Source organism: Prinia subflava, chromosome 11, assembly GCF_021018805.1.
Source record: "Prinia subflava isolate CZ2003 ecotype Zambia chromosome 11, Cam_Psub_1.2, whole genome shotgun sequence".
NCBI classification, from domain to species: Eukaryota; Metazoa; Chordata; class Aves; order Passeriformes; family Cisticolidae; genus Prinia; species Prinia subflava.
This window is the reverse complement of record NC_086257.1, coordinates 8,466,440-8,485,034: the sequence shown is the minus strand read 5'-3', so window position 1 is coordinate 8,485,034 and position 18,595 is coordinate 8,466,440. Positions and strand designations below refer to the sequence as shown.

Sequence of the window (18,595 nt, the reverse complement as noted above, 5' to 3'; positions counted from 1 at the left end):
AAAAATCTATAGGAACCTTATTTTACCATTTCTACTGCTCACAGGACTACTTGTTTACTCTTGCTCAAGGCAAGAGTATGAATCAATCATCTTCTATTCCCTTTATGGAACAATGGTCTAATGGCCTTTTCCCGAGACTTACCTCCCATTCCTCCTGATGGGCAAGAAAAATTCTCAGGATTTGGCTCCTTGAAAGATTTGCTGGAGAAAAAACTCCCCAGATTTAACGATTAAAAAAATTCAAGAACTGTCCTACACTTTGTGTGGCCCATACAGATTTCCAGAGATTTAGAAAGGCAACTTTCTATAAAACCAGTGGAATCAATGTCACTGCAAAAGACTAGATGAGTAGGACTCTGAGAGTGTTTAAAAGAAGTTATTTATAAACTGTCCAGTAGAAAAAAAAAAAAAAAAAAAAAAAAAAAAAAAAAAAAAAAAAAAAAAAAAGCTTTTAAAGCTTTATCTAGTGAAACTGCCTCATCCAGAGCCAAAATATCTCACTAATAGCTGGTCAGTATTTAGCTACATTTTCACAAGGGAAGAAAATCATCCCTGGGCTGAGGAAAAGCATGAAAGATGAGAACACAAAGGATAACTTTTGAGAAGGCTGAGAATAGTGCCTTGTGCTGAAGGCATTTCCTTAACAGCAACGGGTGTCATTGTCATGAGGGTGGATAATTTTGCCTTCAGCATCAACAAAGTTAAGAGTGAAGTACAAATTCCAGGGCTGGGGGTGGATGATGCTGCCAGGAGAGCACAGCTCAGTTTTCAGATGTCAGCCTGAGCTTGCAATCCTGACAGCCAGACAAGCCTTGTTTTCCCTCATAAGCTGAGGGAATGGGTCTGGAGGAGCAAAATACGAGCACAGCTTTTACTGTCACTCTACAGACACCAACCACATTTCACTGATCACACTCACAGCAACTTCAGCTGAGATCCCTCTGAGGAGGCTGTGGCTTGTTGGGTACAAACACAATTGTCAGAACCGTGGGTTTCCAAACAGAAAAAACACTGAAGTGACAGGAACATGAACAAATGGAAGGCCCTGCTGAAACTGCTGCAGCAGGTAGAGAGCCAGTGCATGATGAGATGTCTCTGGTTCCAGGGAGAGCCTTAGCAGTGTCTCTGATACCTGCAGGGTGCTGAAGGTTTGGCAGGGCACAGCTACAAACATCAGCACTCTGACCTGGGACCACGGCCACTGGCAGTGAGATGTGGGCTGTGCAGAGGGAGGGGTGGCACTCAGAAATCCCACACACTTTGGCCATGAAGTGAAGACACAAATCCCACCAATTTATCAACTACCACAGCATTGTATTTAAACAGGTTTGAATACATTTTCAGCTTCATCCCACGTGTTTTCATTTCCTCGGTCATTTTCTCAACATGCTTAGAGCCCAACTCTTACCTTCATCTTCCTTCACCATTTTTTGGCAATTTGCATTTTTTTACTCTTTACACTGAGAATGAAGCCATTAAAATGTGTATGTTTAATACCACAAATTGCAGGTACTCTTTTGATAAGATTTTTGCTTTTTCATTATATTTAGCTGACAAGCTACTGAACACATTATTTTGGATCTGAGACTTTCAGTACTGAATGTCAGACCCAACCACCCACTAACCTTGCAGGCAACAAAATGGAGCTTTCTCAGATTAGCTGGAAGAACTGAAGATTTTGAAATATGGTGAAGAGATGAAAAAAATCTGTAGAAAGTGCCCTTGGAAACCAACACATGAGAGACTTTGGTTTCCACAGCGCTTGAGTTTCTTGCTTTTGATTTAATGCCTATCAAAGGTCAATTAAAATCCAATTTGAAGAAATGTTTTTAGAAAAAAAGTTGCAAGAAAGGTCAATAAAGAACGAATTTCAACAGGAGTCTGCACAGCTATAATGGGTCTCAAGTCTGTACATTTTGTAGGCCTTTTCTGACTGAGAATATGTTTTCTATGCCAATATCTTCATTAATTTAGCTCTGCAACCTTCAATCCACTGAACACACAGCAATTGTCATTGCACAGATGGTGAGAAAATGTAAAGTTCCAGCACAGAGTGTGTATTAAACACATCTGTCCTTTGGGCTCCAAACTGCTCATCAAGTCCTGCAACTTTAGACATGGAGGAAGATGCAACTGGAGACCCATTTGTTAATAATCCTCACATAATTTTATTATAATATCCTTATTTTATATATATATATGTGTGATTGTATTTTCAGTTTTAGAGAACTTAAGTACAAAAGCAAAGCAAAATTTAGAACTTGGAAAGATGAAAGCAGCTCCAAAAATAAGAGAGGGAATGTGCTGAAGCTGTGGCTGCTGTCTTGGGTAGAAATAATTAACTTTTCTGTTTGCAGTGTAAGTAACCAGATAATTCCATGTAATTGCTTATGATTTGCATTGCTTGAAATGGTATTGCTAATTTCCAGTGAAGATTAGCATGTTATTTAAGTAATTATTCTGCACCGTATCACTTGGACACTTCAATTGCATGTATATCTACTGTGAAATTCCTAGAAGTGTTCACAATGTTTCTGGTTATTTGTAGGCTATGCCAGACCTTTGCTCTTGCAGTGTTTTAGGAACCTACAGCAGAAGAATTAATAATGTTGTATTGAAATGTTGAGCTTAACCCCTAAGAGTTTTTAAAAACTTAACTATCATAAGAATTGACCTGTCTGATTATCTTATTTAAAATACTATATACCAGCTCTCTGGAAAAAAAAAATATCTGATTTTATCAACAGTCTAAGCTTAAAATGGTTAAAACTTCCTTTTCTCTGGTCTGAGTGTTGCCTCAACGTCGTTGAACCTGTGGAAAAGGTTTTAGTGGTTTTTTTGCAGCAGCTCCCATGTTGCTGTCTGGTGATCTCTCCCTGCAGCACTGAAGGGATGGCACAAAGACAGGGGAATTCAGCAGGCTCTGTAAATCAGTCCTGCAGAAGGGCCTGGGAGGGTCTTTGCTAAGGCTGACCAGCTCCAGATCTCTACAAGCAGCTCCCCTGGCACGGCCAGGCTGGCAGCACAGCTTTGCTGAGGAGACAAGAGCACTGCAGGAAGGGCACAGCTGAGCAAACACCCTTTCCCTTTGCTTGCTTTATTCTGAGACATCTCCTGGCATGGGCTCTTCAATGAATCCTCATTCAGCAAGTGGAATGGAGTAAAAATGGAGACAAGATTACAGTTCTCAAGTAATTATTATCAAACACAGAATAATACCCTACATTTTACAACTGCCTTTTCCTTCAAGAAAGCCATTATTCTGGAAAAGTCAGTTCTGCTCTGAGCCCACATGCACAGCAGGAAGCCTGAGCACAGTGTGTGCCTTTGAGCAGCCAGCTGCTAATGGGCAGCTCACAGCCAGCACGTCCAAAACCCAACAAAACCTGGGAAAGGAGCTGCTGATTGTAATCCTGTACCTTTTCTGGGGCACAAGTAATTGATACTCAGTGCTGGGGGGCAGTGGTTTACCTTGCCCTGTCAGAGACCACTTCCAAATGCCCTCTGTACACAGCATTTTCTCCACAGAGGGAGGATCTGAAAGCCTCTGTGCCCTGCCCCTTGATGGCTTCTCCTTTGTGGCATCTTACATGCATGCACCAAACTTGCTGCCATCATCTCTAGAGCTGCAGCTATTTATCCCTGCATTGTGGCAGCATGAGTCACTGCTCCAAACACTTGTTTGGAATACAAGAGACCAGCATTCTTCTCTTTCTTCTAAAATCTATTTGCAGGATGGAGCTGGGCACTGCCAGGGCAGGTCAGCCTGGCCATCAGGATTGTGTGGTCCCTGCAGAGACTCAGCCAATAAAAAGCATCCTGTGAAGGGCAGCAGAGGCTTTTGCTGAGAGCTGCTGACCTCTTAAATCATTTTTTCAGGCAATTTATGAGTTTCAGCAAAAAGTCTGTTCAGGAGTGAACAGTGCAGAGAAAAAAAGGATGGGAGTGGAAAATGAGGAAATAAATGGATTGAGATTTATGCAGCCAGTTCATAGGCTTATCTTTAGTTCATATATTTATTTTGTTTGCATGCATGAACTTTGCATAACTAATGCCTTTTAAACCGCTAAAAAATATCTGCTCAGTCAATTCATTCAGCTATGAACAGCTTTGAAATTTTCTACTTTTCATTCTATGCCACCCACACTACAGATGTCATCCTAAAAAACATAAATAGCTCTTGGGTTTTTCTGCTTTATTTCTACTATTTACATGACAAACCTTAATGTCATTGATCCTATTTTAAAGACAGCAAAAAATCCCACATCCAAATGTCAACGCTTTAACATTGATTGATTGGCAGTAAACCAAGAAGGATACATATGTGCATTTTTTAAGATATAGCAGATAGAAACAACCATTAGGAGGTCTGACAGCATTTACCTTGATTCATTAAAAGCAATACAAGTTACTCACTTCAAGCAGTGGAACTGTGAAATTAACTGTACAGGGCGGTGGGAAAAACCTTTAATAAGGGAAAAACCTGTGAATTAGCCCTGATTCTAGAAACTACTACCCAGCTCCTGATGAAGCAGGGGCCCTGCTATTCTTACATGTGGGTAAATGAAGCTGCCTGCTTTTTCAGGTATGACCAGTGTGTTTCCAGAGCCAAGCCTGTCCTGCCCTTCCCTTCTGGAGTAGTTTGCAAACTCTTAAAAATGTGACCATCCTGGAAGGAAAAAAGGAAAGGGGCCCATATGGAAGACAGAAATACAGGGCTAAGCTCCATTTAGAGACCTCCTCGTAGAGACATCAAGGGCAGATGGAGCAGGGGGTTTGCCTGGGCAGCTCCCTCATTCCCCTTCAGAACAGAATCATAAATGATCCTGCACCTCTAATAACTTATAGGAGGAGTGATTTTCTACTATCCCTCATTCCAGATCAAACATTTTGCTGTTGAAATGTATTTAAATATCACCAAATGGCAGGCTGGGGGTGGGAGGTTGAATTTTTTTTTTCAGGGGAGAAATATGGCCATACTTTATCATCTCCCTTTAATGTAAACTCTATCAACTGCATGTAATGTCATTTTAATATTTTAAAACTATCTTAGTAAAATATTTCCTCTGTATCAAGCTTTTGAACATCAGATGTCATCTGAGAGGTGTTCAGCCACACCTGAGAAGTGCCTCACCCTCTGACTGGAAGGGTGGATGTTAGGGCAGCATTTACTGTGGCTCTTGCACACACACTGTGCAAGCCAACAAGACCTGAGACATCCAGTGATTGTTCTAGAGAAGACATCCATGCTCACCCCATTATCTCTCCATTTATTTGTGCACTTTCGGAGAATATGCAATTTTGAAAAGCAATGGCAGCACACAGAACTTTTAACTATGATTGTTGACCATCCACCACAGACCATCCATCTGGCTGGCAGCTTTCCTGGCAATGTCTGAAGAGAAAATCAGGTTTTAACTCCCTTCCCTAGTGGTTATTAGGTCTCTTGCAGTGCAGGACTTGAGAGAAGTTGCATTCCTTGGGAGCTTTCTTGCATTGGCATCTACAAATCCAAACCACAACTCTTAACTCAATGTTCAAGCTTCCTGCAGAATCAATACAGAAACTTGGGATAAACTTCTAAAATTTTATTTGAAGCCTTAGGCAGTCAAAAAGACAAGACAACATTAATAAATAAACCAAAAATATTGATCTAAATAAGCTGGGTAAAAATGTTTCTCTGAGATTAGGGGATAAGGTTTTTGAGGGCAGAAGTGTTTACAGAGACCTGAAGTGGTCCTAAAGAAAATTCTTTCAAATATGGTATTTTTCTCTCTGCACAAAAAGCCCCAGTCAGTATAGATCACATCTCCTGAAATGAGATATGTGTTGATTTCTAGCATGAAGAATGAATTGCCTTTTCTGTTGTTGATAAAATCATCCAAGGGTCTCTTTTGAAGTCCCTGCCAAACTAAACTTGTTTTTTACTGATTTTATAATCTGCATATGAAAGATTTGATCTGGAATGGAACCTCAGCCTGGATCCTGATTATATTCCCTCAGGTCTAAAAGTGGAAAACTTGTACCTGATTCTATACTCACTAAGGAAGGTGCAACTAGAATAACTGCAATGAACCCAGTGGAATTCTTCCAAACTGGCATTTACTACTGGGTCTACAAATTTAGTTCCATATTTGTGGGGAAAACAATTGTGAATGTGAAATGGCAATTTAATTAATTTTCAGTTATTCTTACTCATAAAACTCAGGAACCATACACTCTTCAATTAATTTAATTAAGATTTTAAATTAGGATGAAAGAATCTCTTTCTCGACTCAGCTAGCACTGCATTTTTAGTTAATTGAAGAGATTTCTCTCCAAAGGTTACATCCTGAGTTCTCACCCCCATCAGAAAGACTTACTTGGATTGCAGTTCTTACTTGGTTTTGTTACAAAATATTTAATATCTAATCAACCCAATAGAATCAAGCTTCTCAACTTCCTTCCCCATACTGTGGAAATGAGTTCTGGCCAGCAGCAGGGCCAGTAGAGCAGGATAAGCCAAGGAACAAACCAGACACCTCTGTCCTTCTGCAGTTACAGTCACCCTGGCAGGGCCAGCTCAGAGCTGGCAGCATCCCCCTGGCAGTCTCCATCCCCTGGGATGCTGGAGATCTCTGCCCTGTGTCTGAGTCCCCTGGCTTGCTCAGCAGAGCCAGTCAAAGCCTGCTCTTGTATCCCCTCCAAGCCCCCCTCCAGAGCCTGTGGGGTCCTGCTCTGCTGGGTTTCCTTCAGACACAAGAGCTCCCCAGTCCCTGCTCCTTCCTGCTCCTGCCTGAACATTTCCTTCCCAGAGGAAAGGCACCAAAGTGCACACAGTGCTCAGTACGTGGCTGATACAACAACAAAACAATGTTTTCTATTGTCATCTAGAATCGTTCCTCATTCACCCCTAACGCTTGGTTTTTGCTTTCTGACTAATACCTCTTTTAAAAGCAGAGGCTGGGCTTCTCCATGGTTGCAAAGACCCTGGTGGGTTTTAAGCTCATGTCAAGTGATGTTTAAATTTGCTGTTGTGAGAATATGTTAAAAAGCACAAAAACCCCCCAAAAACCAACCAACCAACAAAAACAAAAACAAACAATCAAACAAACAAAAAAACCCCACCAACAAAACAAAAACAAAACCAAAAACAAACCCCAAAAAACCAAAACCCCCCAAAAAACCAAAAAAAACCCACCAACAAACCAGCTTCCATCTGTTCACCTCAGCTCAAAACAAACAAACAAATTATAATTTTAATATCTGCATATATGCAATAGCATGAATACAAAAATTCCCAAATTCTTCATCTGTTTCTTATTCTGAATTGGCTTAAGCACATATACATAATACTGTGGTCTGAGCAATAATAGTTGTTTCCAAGCTATCTTTAAAAAAAAATGTCCCTGTCATTATCAAGGACAAAAACTTGGCCACTTTGAAGCTGATGACAAAAATTCTTACCCAGCTTCACTGGCTCGGGATTTCACTTCAGAGATAACCACCCCTATTTTAACCCAAGGTTACCAATGATATCCTGAAGTCAAATCAGTAACTGGAATGTGTACTGTGTCTTGTAAACAGAGCTCCCAAAGGACTAAGTAATCTTTTAAAGTGATTCCATAGACTGTGTCATTGCAATGCAAGGACAATTTGGATAGCAAAGAGTAACTGCCCAAGAGCTAATTGCCATGCTGGCACTTACTAATTACTGTAATCACAATTAATAATAATTATTATCTTGTTTTTATACATTTTCTCACCCAGCTGCTTTACTGTGGCCAACACAAGGTGCCACTGAGACACAGCAGTTCTGCATCTGAAGATGCCCTGCTCCACAGAGATCTCTCTTTGCAGAGGCTGCTGCTCCAAGCAAGCCCAAACAGGCTCTGCCAGCCCTACACCGACACCTAATTCAGCACCCAGTGCTGGATTAAATTTTCATTATTACTCTGAAGCGCAGAAAACACAGTGCTCACTAAAACAAATGACTTCTCTGAGGTTTTCCCTCTTTTCCCCTTTTTAGCTTGGTCCTTTTTGAGAAAAGCCTAACAATTAAATCCAAGAATTAAATTCCTGGATGCTTGGTTCAGTTATATCATCACCAGGGTTTGAAGAAGTGCCATTAGCTTAGGAGAAGGTAAATTTTAGACAAATACATTTGTTCCAAAGGCTGCAGACAGCTTGGAAGACTGCAGCAATTTAAATATTGTTTTCTAAAAGATTAATAAAATCCCTGCAAACACCCAGGGCAGATCTGCCCTGACATAGCTGCTGCTCCAAGGAGCCATTAGTAACGTGCCACACCACAGGAGATGGGGACTCCTTTGGTGTGTGTCCCTCCTGCAGCCCAAGGGACACAGGGGTGCACAGCTCTGGAGCCCAAACCCTCCATCCTGATATCCATGGGCTGGATCAAACCTAGGGGTGTGCAGGGAACAGCAGAGTCACCTCTGCCAGACTGCAGAGCCAGCCCATATCTGCATCAGCTTTGACATTTCTGAGCTGGGTTTCCTATGGATAGCACATCTGTAGGGATCTCTTTGGGCTGTTCAAGCTTAGCTATCTGAGAGGGAGATGCACGCACTGAACACGCCCTCACAGTTTCAAATGGTTCCTCATCTTTTCTTAACAAAAGCTTGTAATGCAGTCACCTATTCGGGATGTGCTGAAAACACATTATGGAAAAGGAATGGATGGGAACAACAAGAAATTATTTCCATCAGGAACCAAGAAATTATTCCCATCAGGTTTAAGCCCTCAGCCTTTTGTTGCCAATAAACCTGTTGCACAATTTGGCATCAGTCTGATGCCAACGAGGGTGCGTCTGTGCTTGGGGCTGCAGGTCAACACTGAGAAGGAGAAGGTTAAAACTTAACCTAGAAGAAAAAAGAAAGCAGAGACCTCACAAGCAGAGGTGAGTGGCCAGAGAGGGTCTGTCCTTCACACATTTTTAATTTCCTGAGTCAACTGAAATAGGATGGTACTCAAAAGATACAAGAAAGGTTTTTCTAGAGGGAGAGTGATGTCAAACATTGTATTCCTGTATCTACATTATATACATTAAGAGATTAACATATTTTTATATGGCTGTGACCGATGTAGAATTGCTCATAATTGTAATCCTTTTTCTCCTTTTCAGCTCTCTGAAACGGCCTTCAAGTATTATTGAAAATGAACGTTCCTTTCAACATGTAATAGCTTTTACACAAGTTCCAATACAGAAAAGAAAAAAAAGCACTTTAATTATAAATTATTCAGAAATACTTTATATGAAATAAAATGTCAATGTGAAGAAAGTGGAAGATGATGCAGCATCCTATTATGCAATGATAAGGCATCAAAATAAGACAGATCTTTTGCCACCCATCAAAAGTGAAAATCATACCTGTTGTTTAAGAACACAGACTTTCTGGGGAATTAAACTAGCTTAATGAGACATTATTGCTGCAGGGGTGTCTGTCAGTATGTCCCTTTTGAAAAACAGGAGGATTCTTCTATGAGGTTTTGGCCTTGACTCATCAATGAGTTAATTTCTACTGTAACAATTCTTCTTAGATCAAGTTCTGCACCAGCATGAAACTGGCACACTGCACAGGATAAATCAGGCCCAATACTTAACACACTAAAAATCAATTCTTAGCAGCTGCAGAATGATTAAGTGAAATGTGTATTTTGTAAGGGTTGTTTGCCACTTTGGCTCTGAATTTCTGACACAACTTCTGCTGAATAACATCCAAAGTCCCCTGTGGTGTTTCAGACAAAAGTCAGCCCTCAGAATCAGCTCAGCCACATTCTGGGGTTTCCTTACAATAACTAATACAGGTTTCCCACTAAAAAAAACAGTCCCTACAAGCTGACAATCCAAATAATAAACACTCATTAAAGTGACTAAAAGAATACATCTGGATCTCCAGAAATATGGTAACTTTTCCAAAACTTTGAACAAATATTTCACCTCTTCAGTCCCTGCCCAGGAAGTCTTTAAATTCAGCATGGAGGTGTTTTCCAGTACTTATTGTCAAGCTCCTCTGCTTGTGAAGAGTCACAGGGTAAATCACCAGAAGGATCCAGGTAAGAAGCCACCTTTAATTCCAGGCTGGGCACCCTCCCTGTCCAAGTGACTGAGGAGCCAGGGCAGCACCATGTCACAGGGAGCAGATGTGGCACAAATCCCTGCCTGGTGATCCCACAGCTCCCCAGAGAGCCACAGTGGGACACTGTCCTGCAGAGGTAAGGACAGGGCTGCCAGGGGATGCAGCAGCACAGCTGATCCTTCAGCTTGTCCCAGCAGGCTTTCAAGCCTGGCTCTGCTCTGTACATCCCATGACACAGCTGTAATACACACATGACAGGATGCTGGCCTGTGACAGGAGGGCTGAGATCATTCATGGCTTTGTTCCATGGTAAGGTAAATGTACGTAAATCAACCACGCTGTGCTCCCACCTCATTTCCTCTCCTGACCACACAGCCTCTGGCAGTTTCCCTTGCACTGGCTGCAGACCTCATGCACCCAGACAACAACCTGCTTCCCTGAGCTGTTCCTGAGCAGCAGAAAACCTCATTTAAAAAGTAAAAAGTGTCCAGCTGGACTGTCCCCAAGAACTGAGTGGCCGTGTCATCACACGGGTTCCTATGCTGGCAGAAGGGTAAGGACAGAACCTGCAAATGCCACTAGAGACACAAAGAGGTGAAGTTGTGCTGCTCCAGAACAAAGCAGCACTTCACCAGGAGTGAGCCCCATGCACCTTACATGTTGTGCTAAATAATGTTCCCTAGGGACTGCACAGCAGGGATAACCTCACTTGCATGGCACAGAGTTATCCAGCGCTGAGCTCACTGGGGTAATTGTGAACAAGGAGCTTTCTGTGACTACTCTCCAGTTTTTCTCATTCTTAATTTTAGCAAAGAAAAGAGTAAATTCAACCCTAATTTTGCATTTAGCTGTTTTTATGATTATTATTTTTTTAGTTATGCTCAACTTCCTCATCTATTCTGTGTAGTTTTCATGCCAGAATTACAGGAAGCTTTCCCAATGCTGACTTTCATATACTTATTAGATGGAGTTTCAGTTGACCTCAAGGCAGATACACATCAGATAAGAAAACTCAGAACACAAAAGGTAGGGGCCAAGCAGTTTGAACCAGAAATGTGGCTGATGTATCTGGACCTTATTAAAGCATTTGATACAGTGCCTCAAAGAAAATGTCCTTGAAATATTAATTCATATTTGTGCGTCTCTGAGGACTTTCACGTGTTTTGAAAATTGTTGGAAGTTGTAGGGTTATAAAAGTAGCAGTAATATTGAAGAAAAGGATGATGCCTGGGACAATCTGACATCTTTTAACAGTGAACTAATTAAATAGGAAGATGATGCTAACTGGGAAAGAGTAGCAAGTAAAAAAAGACCAAATCAAAGCAAAATAAAAATCCACACAAAAAAACCCCAAAACCAAAATAGACAAAGTACCAGAAATAAACATTTTAGAATATAGGAATGCCTGAGTAAATACAATGAGATTTCACTTTAAAAAAGGACGTTACTAGAGTTAGACGAAGAGGTCCAAATTCATCAGGCAGATGTGAGGTTGCAAACCAGTGTGGGCTTTTAAAAAAGGGTAATTTTTGACTTCACAGTCTGAGTAGCTGCTCACTATGGACAATGACAGCAAAAGTCATCCTCTTTCTTTTTTTTGAAAGACATAACCAACATTTTCAAAGGATTTTAAAACACCTCTTCGGATAAATTATAAAAACGCTGTCTCTCTGTACAAAGACCATTCCTACTTTTTGTTCAACTTTAGCCAACAATTTCAGTTTATGCTAAGCTATGCTCCTTCTTTTGCTAGGACAACCATCAAATCTGTCATCACAGTTTACAAAGGTGTTGTTTTTCATCTTCCCAACAAGTCAGTCTTTCTAAACAATGGTTCCCTCACTTTATTTGGTTCTTCAAGAATGCTCAGAGCTCAAGAACAAAGTCCTAGCACAGACAGCACTGAGAAGCAGAGGGCTTTCCTCAGCGTTTGCTGTGAAGCATGCCTGATCCAGCCTGTGCCGTGGCAGAGGAGGGGAGAAGGCATCCAAGATGACACAGCTCTCACTCCGGAGCTGATATGGCCAAGATGCAGCTTGAGCAGGATGGCAAGGCAATGCAGAGTACCTGAAACACGGGCCTTATTTGCCTAGAGCTATCCTCAGAACTACAGAGAGAAATAATCACTGTTATGGCCTCTGCTACACCTGAAGATAAAAGTATTTCTCTAGAGAGTTCCCTGATGAGACAGTGCAGACTTTGATGTATGAAATCTATTGGTTGTTTAATATATGATGTTACCAGCTATGGATGTCTCACTGTTTGGATGGGGTTTCAGTAAACTGGGCAAAAGCTCTCAATTGTACACCGATGTCAGGATGTAAATAACAACATCAGCTCCTCCTTCCGCCCCCAGCTTCCAAACCAAAACACCTCTTACTCTGCAGTGTGCACAATGAACGAGAATCACAGCGCACAAAATGTTCTTTCCCAAAAGCAGTAAAATACCATTTAGCCTGTGAGCTGCGGTGTTGGAAGAGCTGTCACCCAGCCTTCCACATTAACCCTTCATCGGCCGCGTTCGCGCCTAGCGGGTGTCACGTCATGGTAACTGCTGGTCCCAAGGCATACTGACAGTGGGGAATCCTCGTCAAGATCGCTTTAAAAAAGGCACTCCGGGATTAAAAAGGCTGCCCGGCACCCAGGCGTGTTCCCCGCAGCGCTGCAGGGCGGGGGGACTGCGGGAGAGCACCGAGCCCGCCGGGTCGTGCTGCGGGGGCGGCTCCCGCCGGCGAGCCGGCAGCGAGGCGCTGGGAACCGGCATCGCGGCTCTCCGGAGGGCCGTGCCGTGCCGTGCCGTGCCGTGCCGTGCCGTGCCGTGCCGTGCCGTGCCGTGCCGTGCCGTGCCGGCAGGAGAGAGGCCCCGCAGCCGCCGCCGCGCACCGGCGGCCGCTCCCGGGGGCGGGCGGCGCCGATCCCGCCCCCCGCCCGCGGCAGCCGCCAGCAGCCCCCGGCAGCCGCCAGCGCGGCGGGCGACGCAGGCGGGCGGCCGGCGGCCCTGCCTCTCCCCCGCCCTCCCCGCCGGGCCCGCCGCAGCCCGCGGGCGCGGCCAGGAGGCGGCGGGGTCGCGGCTGCCCCGGCTGCCGCCCGGCACTCCACGCCTTTCCGCGGCTCTCCGTCCCCCTCCGGCGAGATGTTATGGCCGAGCCGGCGCAGACGGGCGGCGTAGGGCAGGGCGGGCGGCGGGAGGATGAGGCGGCGGCGGTGGCGGCGCCGCCGGCGGCCGCCGCCCCCAGCTCGGAGGACTACGAGTGCAAGATCTGCTACAACTATTTCGACCAGGAGCGGCGGGCGCCCAAGCTGCTGGAGTGCCTGCACACCTTCTGCCAGGAGTGCCTGAGCCAGCTGCACCTGCGCGCCGCGCAGCATCCCCCTGCCGCCGGCGCCGAGCCGGGCCCGGGGCGCTCTCCCGGCGGCTCGCTGGCCTGCCCGCTCTGCCGCCACCGCACGGCGCTGCCCGACCACCGCGTCCACGGCCTCCCGGTCAACACCAAGCTGGCCGCCGCCTGCCCGCCGCAGCTGCGGGCCCGCGACCCGGTGCCGCAGGACCGCCTGCCGCCGCTGCCGCCCCGCCGCCCGCCCCGCGCCCGGGAGGCGGCGGCCGCGCTGGCCCCGCCGCCCCCCGCCCCCGCCGGGCCGCGCTCCTCGGGCGGCGGCTACGAGAGCTGCCAGAGCTGCAAGCGGGCGGCGCTGAGCGCCGGCTGCGTGTGCGTCGTCGTCTCCTTCCTCTCCATGGTGGTGCTGCTCTTCACCGGCCTCATCTTCGTCAACCAGTACGGCGGGGACGCCGCGCCCGGCGCCGCGGCATCACCGTCGCCGGTGGGGCCCATCTGCCTGTCGGTCGCCAGCATCCTCGCCCTCTTCTCCGTGGTCGTCACATGGCTCATCTGCTGGCTCAAGTACCGGCCCGAGGCGGCCACCGGCGGGGCCACGGCCAACGGGTCCGCGCGGGGCCGGGCCGCCCGCAGGAGCGACACGTAGCGCCGGGAGCGGGGCCGCGCCGCGCCGGGCTGAGCGCGGCCGCTGCTCCGGGAGCCCCGGCCGGGGGCTGAGCCCCGAGCGGCCGCGGGGCGGGCGGGCCGCGGCCGGGGAGCGCACGGGCTTGGCGGGCTGACAGTGCCAGCGCGGCCGCCGGCCCGATGTCCCAGCCCGAGGCCGTGGGGATGGGCTGCAGGGTGACCCGGTGAGGAGTCACGGAGGTCCGGCCGCTCAGGAGGGAGCGCAGGGCCCGCCGTGCCGCAGAGGTGGCTGGAGGGGCCTCCCTGGGGAGCCGGAGAGGTGCGCGGTCCGCGCCTCTGCGGGAGCGCATCCCGGGTGCTGAGCTCCTGGGCAGAAGGACACGATCGCGATTAAAGAAAACTGGCTTACTGTTGCCCCCACCTGGAAGATAATTGGAGAGGTTCACTGTGGTTAGGAGCAGAACAGGAACGCGTTGTTAAATGCGCTTCGTTTTTTCCCTTTTATGACGTTAACAAGTTAATATATAGAAGAAGCTGTAACAGAAGTGTATTATCTTAAGAGACTGAGCCAAAGTTTCCTACAGTGTACTGAGTATGGTTTCATTATAATTTTATTAGAAGGCTGTTGAGCCCTCTGACGGTTGCTTAAAATAAGCTGTATTATTTAATTCTTTGAAATTCTAATTTAATGTGGGAGACTGAAACATTACATTGAACACTTAAAACAATTTATGGAAGATTATTTAATTAATGGAGCTCCAAGACAGAGCTAAGAGACTGCTGTCATAGGGATTAATATTTCACTGGCCATTGATTTCAATTTTTATGCAGTGAGAGGAGCCCACATTAAAGTATGGACTTTTGGCATCACTGTAAAAGTGAAATGCGGTAGTGTAATTTGTGATTGAAAATTTGATCGAGATAGTTGTAGTAAGGTGGTGGTTTTCCCTTTTGGTAAGTTTGTCTTCTGTCTTGGAAGTTTCTGGAATGGACAGTAGAAAACGTTTTTATTCTGTGAGGCTGGGACATCAAAGGTGTCTTTGAAATGTGACAAGATGTTCATGATATGAAAAGGAAAAACATTGCCATACAGCTGGTTTTGTAGTATATTAAGGAGAGCACTCTATATAGATACTGTTCTGTGTTGCAGGATAATTCATTTGGTGCCTGAATTTTTTAAACTTAATTAGTTGTTATAATCTATTCTATTGGGAATAAGATAATGCTGCTTATTCCGTGTTTCTACACAGTACTGTAATGGAATGAGGTAATTATTTTCGTGCTTAACAATTCGAAAATTTTAAAAGTGATCTTTTAGTATGTGTATTTTGCAAGCTGTCTGCATGATATTCTGACAAGTATCCTCTTAATAGACCTTTACTTGACCACTTCTGTTTATCACAAGTGCAAAGAAATTGATTCTGTAGAAATGTAAAGGCAGCAGGTGAAGATGTGTGATGTGTTTTATGACTGCACCAGTGATGTGTGCTGTGCAACGTCTTGATTATCACAAATGTGTGAAAAACAACCCCCTGACACCCAAGAAACCCCACAAACCAAGCAGTATTTGTATAGACTCTGATGATGGACGCAGTTTGTGGGAACAGCAGATGATTTTTGTGTCACTTATGTCTGTTGAAAAAGATCCGCACCAGCCTTTTAAAGTTGTATATCATAATATAAAGGCCCTGAAGAGATAAATTACTGGGATCAACTGTGGCTCTGACCAAGATTTGTGTACTTAGACCAGTGTTTTCCAACTTGGAGTTGCTTGTTAGCTGTCTAAAAGGTTATGCCTCCTAAAATCAGGCCTGACCATTAGCCCCTGTTGACTTCAGCAGTAGTTGTAGATGTTCTGCACCAAAGAAAATCACGAGACTTTTATTTAAGCATCTAAATGAGAATTTAGGTGCTTGACTTCAGGTACAAATATTTGAAAATTTGGGCCTTAACCTATCTGTTCTTCGGTTAATGCATCTGTAAAGTTTGATAATAGCCTTGACCTACCTCACAGGCAAGATGTGAGGCTTTATTTATTAATGTTTTTAAGCAATTGGAGATCCTTGAAGAGGAGGTGCTATAGAAGTGAAAGTATTATTGTAAATGATACTGTAGTAGGAATAAATATATGTAAATTAATGGACATAAACAGCAGCAATGTTTTCTAAGAAAAATAAATATATCAAATATGTACATGTGTACATCATATGCACCAACACATGATTTACCTTGTTGTGCTTCTCTGCACACGCAGTGTGTGTATCTGCATTTCTGTTCAGCCAGGTCAGCTCCAGCCCCTTGCAGTTCAGGTGAGCCCAGCCAGCAGTCGCTGCTCCAACTCCGTCCTGCAGACACCCAGAGGTGGCTCTGAGTGCTCCTGGAGCTCAGCTGGAGCTCCCTGCATGGTTCTTTCCTTTACTTTGCCTTAGTCCTGCAGGCTTGGGCTGCAGGGAGCTGCTGGGGTGTGCCGGGGGTGCTGCCAGGGAGCTCCTCCCCTGTGGGAATGGGTGTAGGAGCTGCTGTCCCACGGAGGCTGTGATGGAGCTGAAGCACTGGACACAGTAAGATGTGTGTACTCCATCGTCTTCTTCACTTGCCACACCATAGCTTTATTCTTGCCTTTTCTCTGTAAACAGAATTTGCCATTTTGGCTAAACCAATCGTTTCAACTGGGATCCATGGACTACTAAAAGAGCCGTGAAAGGTAAGTAAGAAAGCAAACTGGTCATCAGAAACTTAAATCTGTTGTGTGAGGGTCAACCTTAAAGCATTTAGAGGTTGGCACATTACAAAATATTGACGATCGCTGGCCTAAACAGGATTTTCAGGCTTATTCACATTGAACGATCATATTGCGTATCAGGTTCTTACCCATATATTTGAAAATATATCAGAGCCAAATTAAAATGGACAGTCTGATCTTATGCCAAATCCTTCTCTCTGCTTACACAAATTTTGGGAAACTCCACTGGTTTCAGGAGTGTTAGTCTGGATCCACATCATAGTATCAGTCAGAATAAATCATGCATTGTATACATCTCTGGCTACTGTAGAATCCCAGTATTGTATTTTGGGTTCCTTTGAGTGTACAGATTGCTTATCCAAAGTAAAACTTTGCTCAAGTTTGAGTAAAAAAAAGTTAAGTAAAAATACAGAAAGATAAAATCTGCGTGGCTGGTGGTGTTTTATTATTGTAGCTATTTCAGTCACAACACTTGTGTGCTCTGCTTGTTTAAAACCACACAGAGATATGCAGCAGAAGGGGTGTGCATCAGTCACACAATCCACACATCCTGCAGAATTGTCACTTTGAGGCACTCTGTGGGAAAGCAGGCAAGGCAGGATAATCCACAACACCATGGGGGAAATAATGGGAAATACGAGCTGCTGGCTCGGGTTTTTTCACGTTCTCAGTTTTGTTGTTGCTGTTGGGGTTTTTTTGTTGTTGTTTTGGTTTTTTTTCTACTGTGCAATATTTTCCTGTGTTACCCAGTGTGGGGTACAGGGAGTGGAAAGACCAAGAAAATAAACAAAGGCCTGACGTTTGCTCAGAAATTTTTTGACCTCTCCACGATCACAGTCTGGGTGAACTCTGAAAGATCTGTAGTTTCCTGTTGTGCCTAAAGATCTTAATATTTTTGTGGCAATAACCCCCAGTTCCTCTGCCTAACTGGAGTGTACTGGACTCCAAATGGGAAGATCAAATGTGAAATTTGAGATTTGGAATAGGCTGCCAGATGTCAGTCAGATTAGACCAAGAGGAGGAAAGAAAATCAGGAGGGAAGAGCCCAGATAATAAACAAACAACCTGGGTGAGCAGTCATGTGCTGCACACGGGGCTTTTCTGTCTCACCTGGGACAGGAGGCAACTTCTGCTGGAGGAAAGTTCTCAGTGGACCAAACAGCAGCTGCAGGAAAAAGAACAATATGTGCTGTTTGTGGGCAGCTCCTGCCTTTGACAGTATGTGGGGATACATTGGAGCAATCACTACCACAATTTCTTTAATGTTCCCCTTCTGTGTAACTTGTGCTCAAAAGTTATTTTTTTAAAAAACAGTTATGTTTTTAGTATTAATCCTGTACCTTCAGTGACACAGTTATTTCTGCTCTCTCCTTGGAAAGTGTCTCTAATAAATCCTGCAGCTGCAGAGAAGAAATTATATTCCATTTTTACCTCTAGCCCATAAGTAGTAAAGAATCACACAATGTTCATTTGTATAATGGTGGGTATTCATCTTGGAAAGGCAGGTTTGACAGAAAAACACTTAAAAGTGTTTCATAAATGCATGGAAGGAATATTATTTAGTTGGTTGGTTTAAAGGCCTGCTTATGGAGAGGATTTTCTGTTTTATCATGCGAAAAGCAACATAGCAGTTACTCCCATGTTTATGATAATTTGTAATTTAGCACAAAGTCAAATAATAGAAAAGCAGCTAACAGCAGTGGGTACTGGGCTGTACATCTCTCCAGTTAGAGCAATGACCTGTATTTCCCAAAGTGACTGGTAGTTTGCTTCCCATCTGGTTTTGTCTGTGTTGAGACAGCATTTTGGAAGCA

The 18,595-nt window shown here is 44.6% G+C and overlaps 1 protein-coding gene across 1 annotated transcript; it reads left to right on the top strand.

The window, feature by feature from the left end:
• Positions 1–13,083: 13,083 nt before the first annotated feature.
• LOC134556256 (RING finger protein 223) lies at positions 13,084–17,132 on the top strand. The gene has a single exon (XM_063408635.1). The coding sequence runs from the start codon at positions 13,218–13,220 to the stop codon at positions 14,058–14,060; it is 843 nt and encodes a 280-aa protein (XP_063264705.1). The 5' UTR covers positions 13,084–13,217; the 3' UTR covers positions 14,061–17,132.
• Positions 17,133–18,595: the final 1,463 nt, after the last annotated feature.

Bases quoted from the DNA above. Each gene is read 5' to 3' on its own strand.
- LOC134556256 (XM_063408635.1), top strand. From the start codon at position 13,218: ATGGCCGAGCCGGCGCAGACGGGCGGCGTAGGGCAGGGCGGGCGGCGG.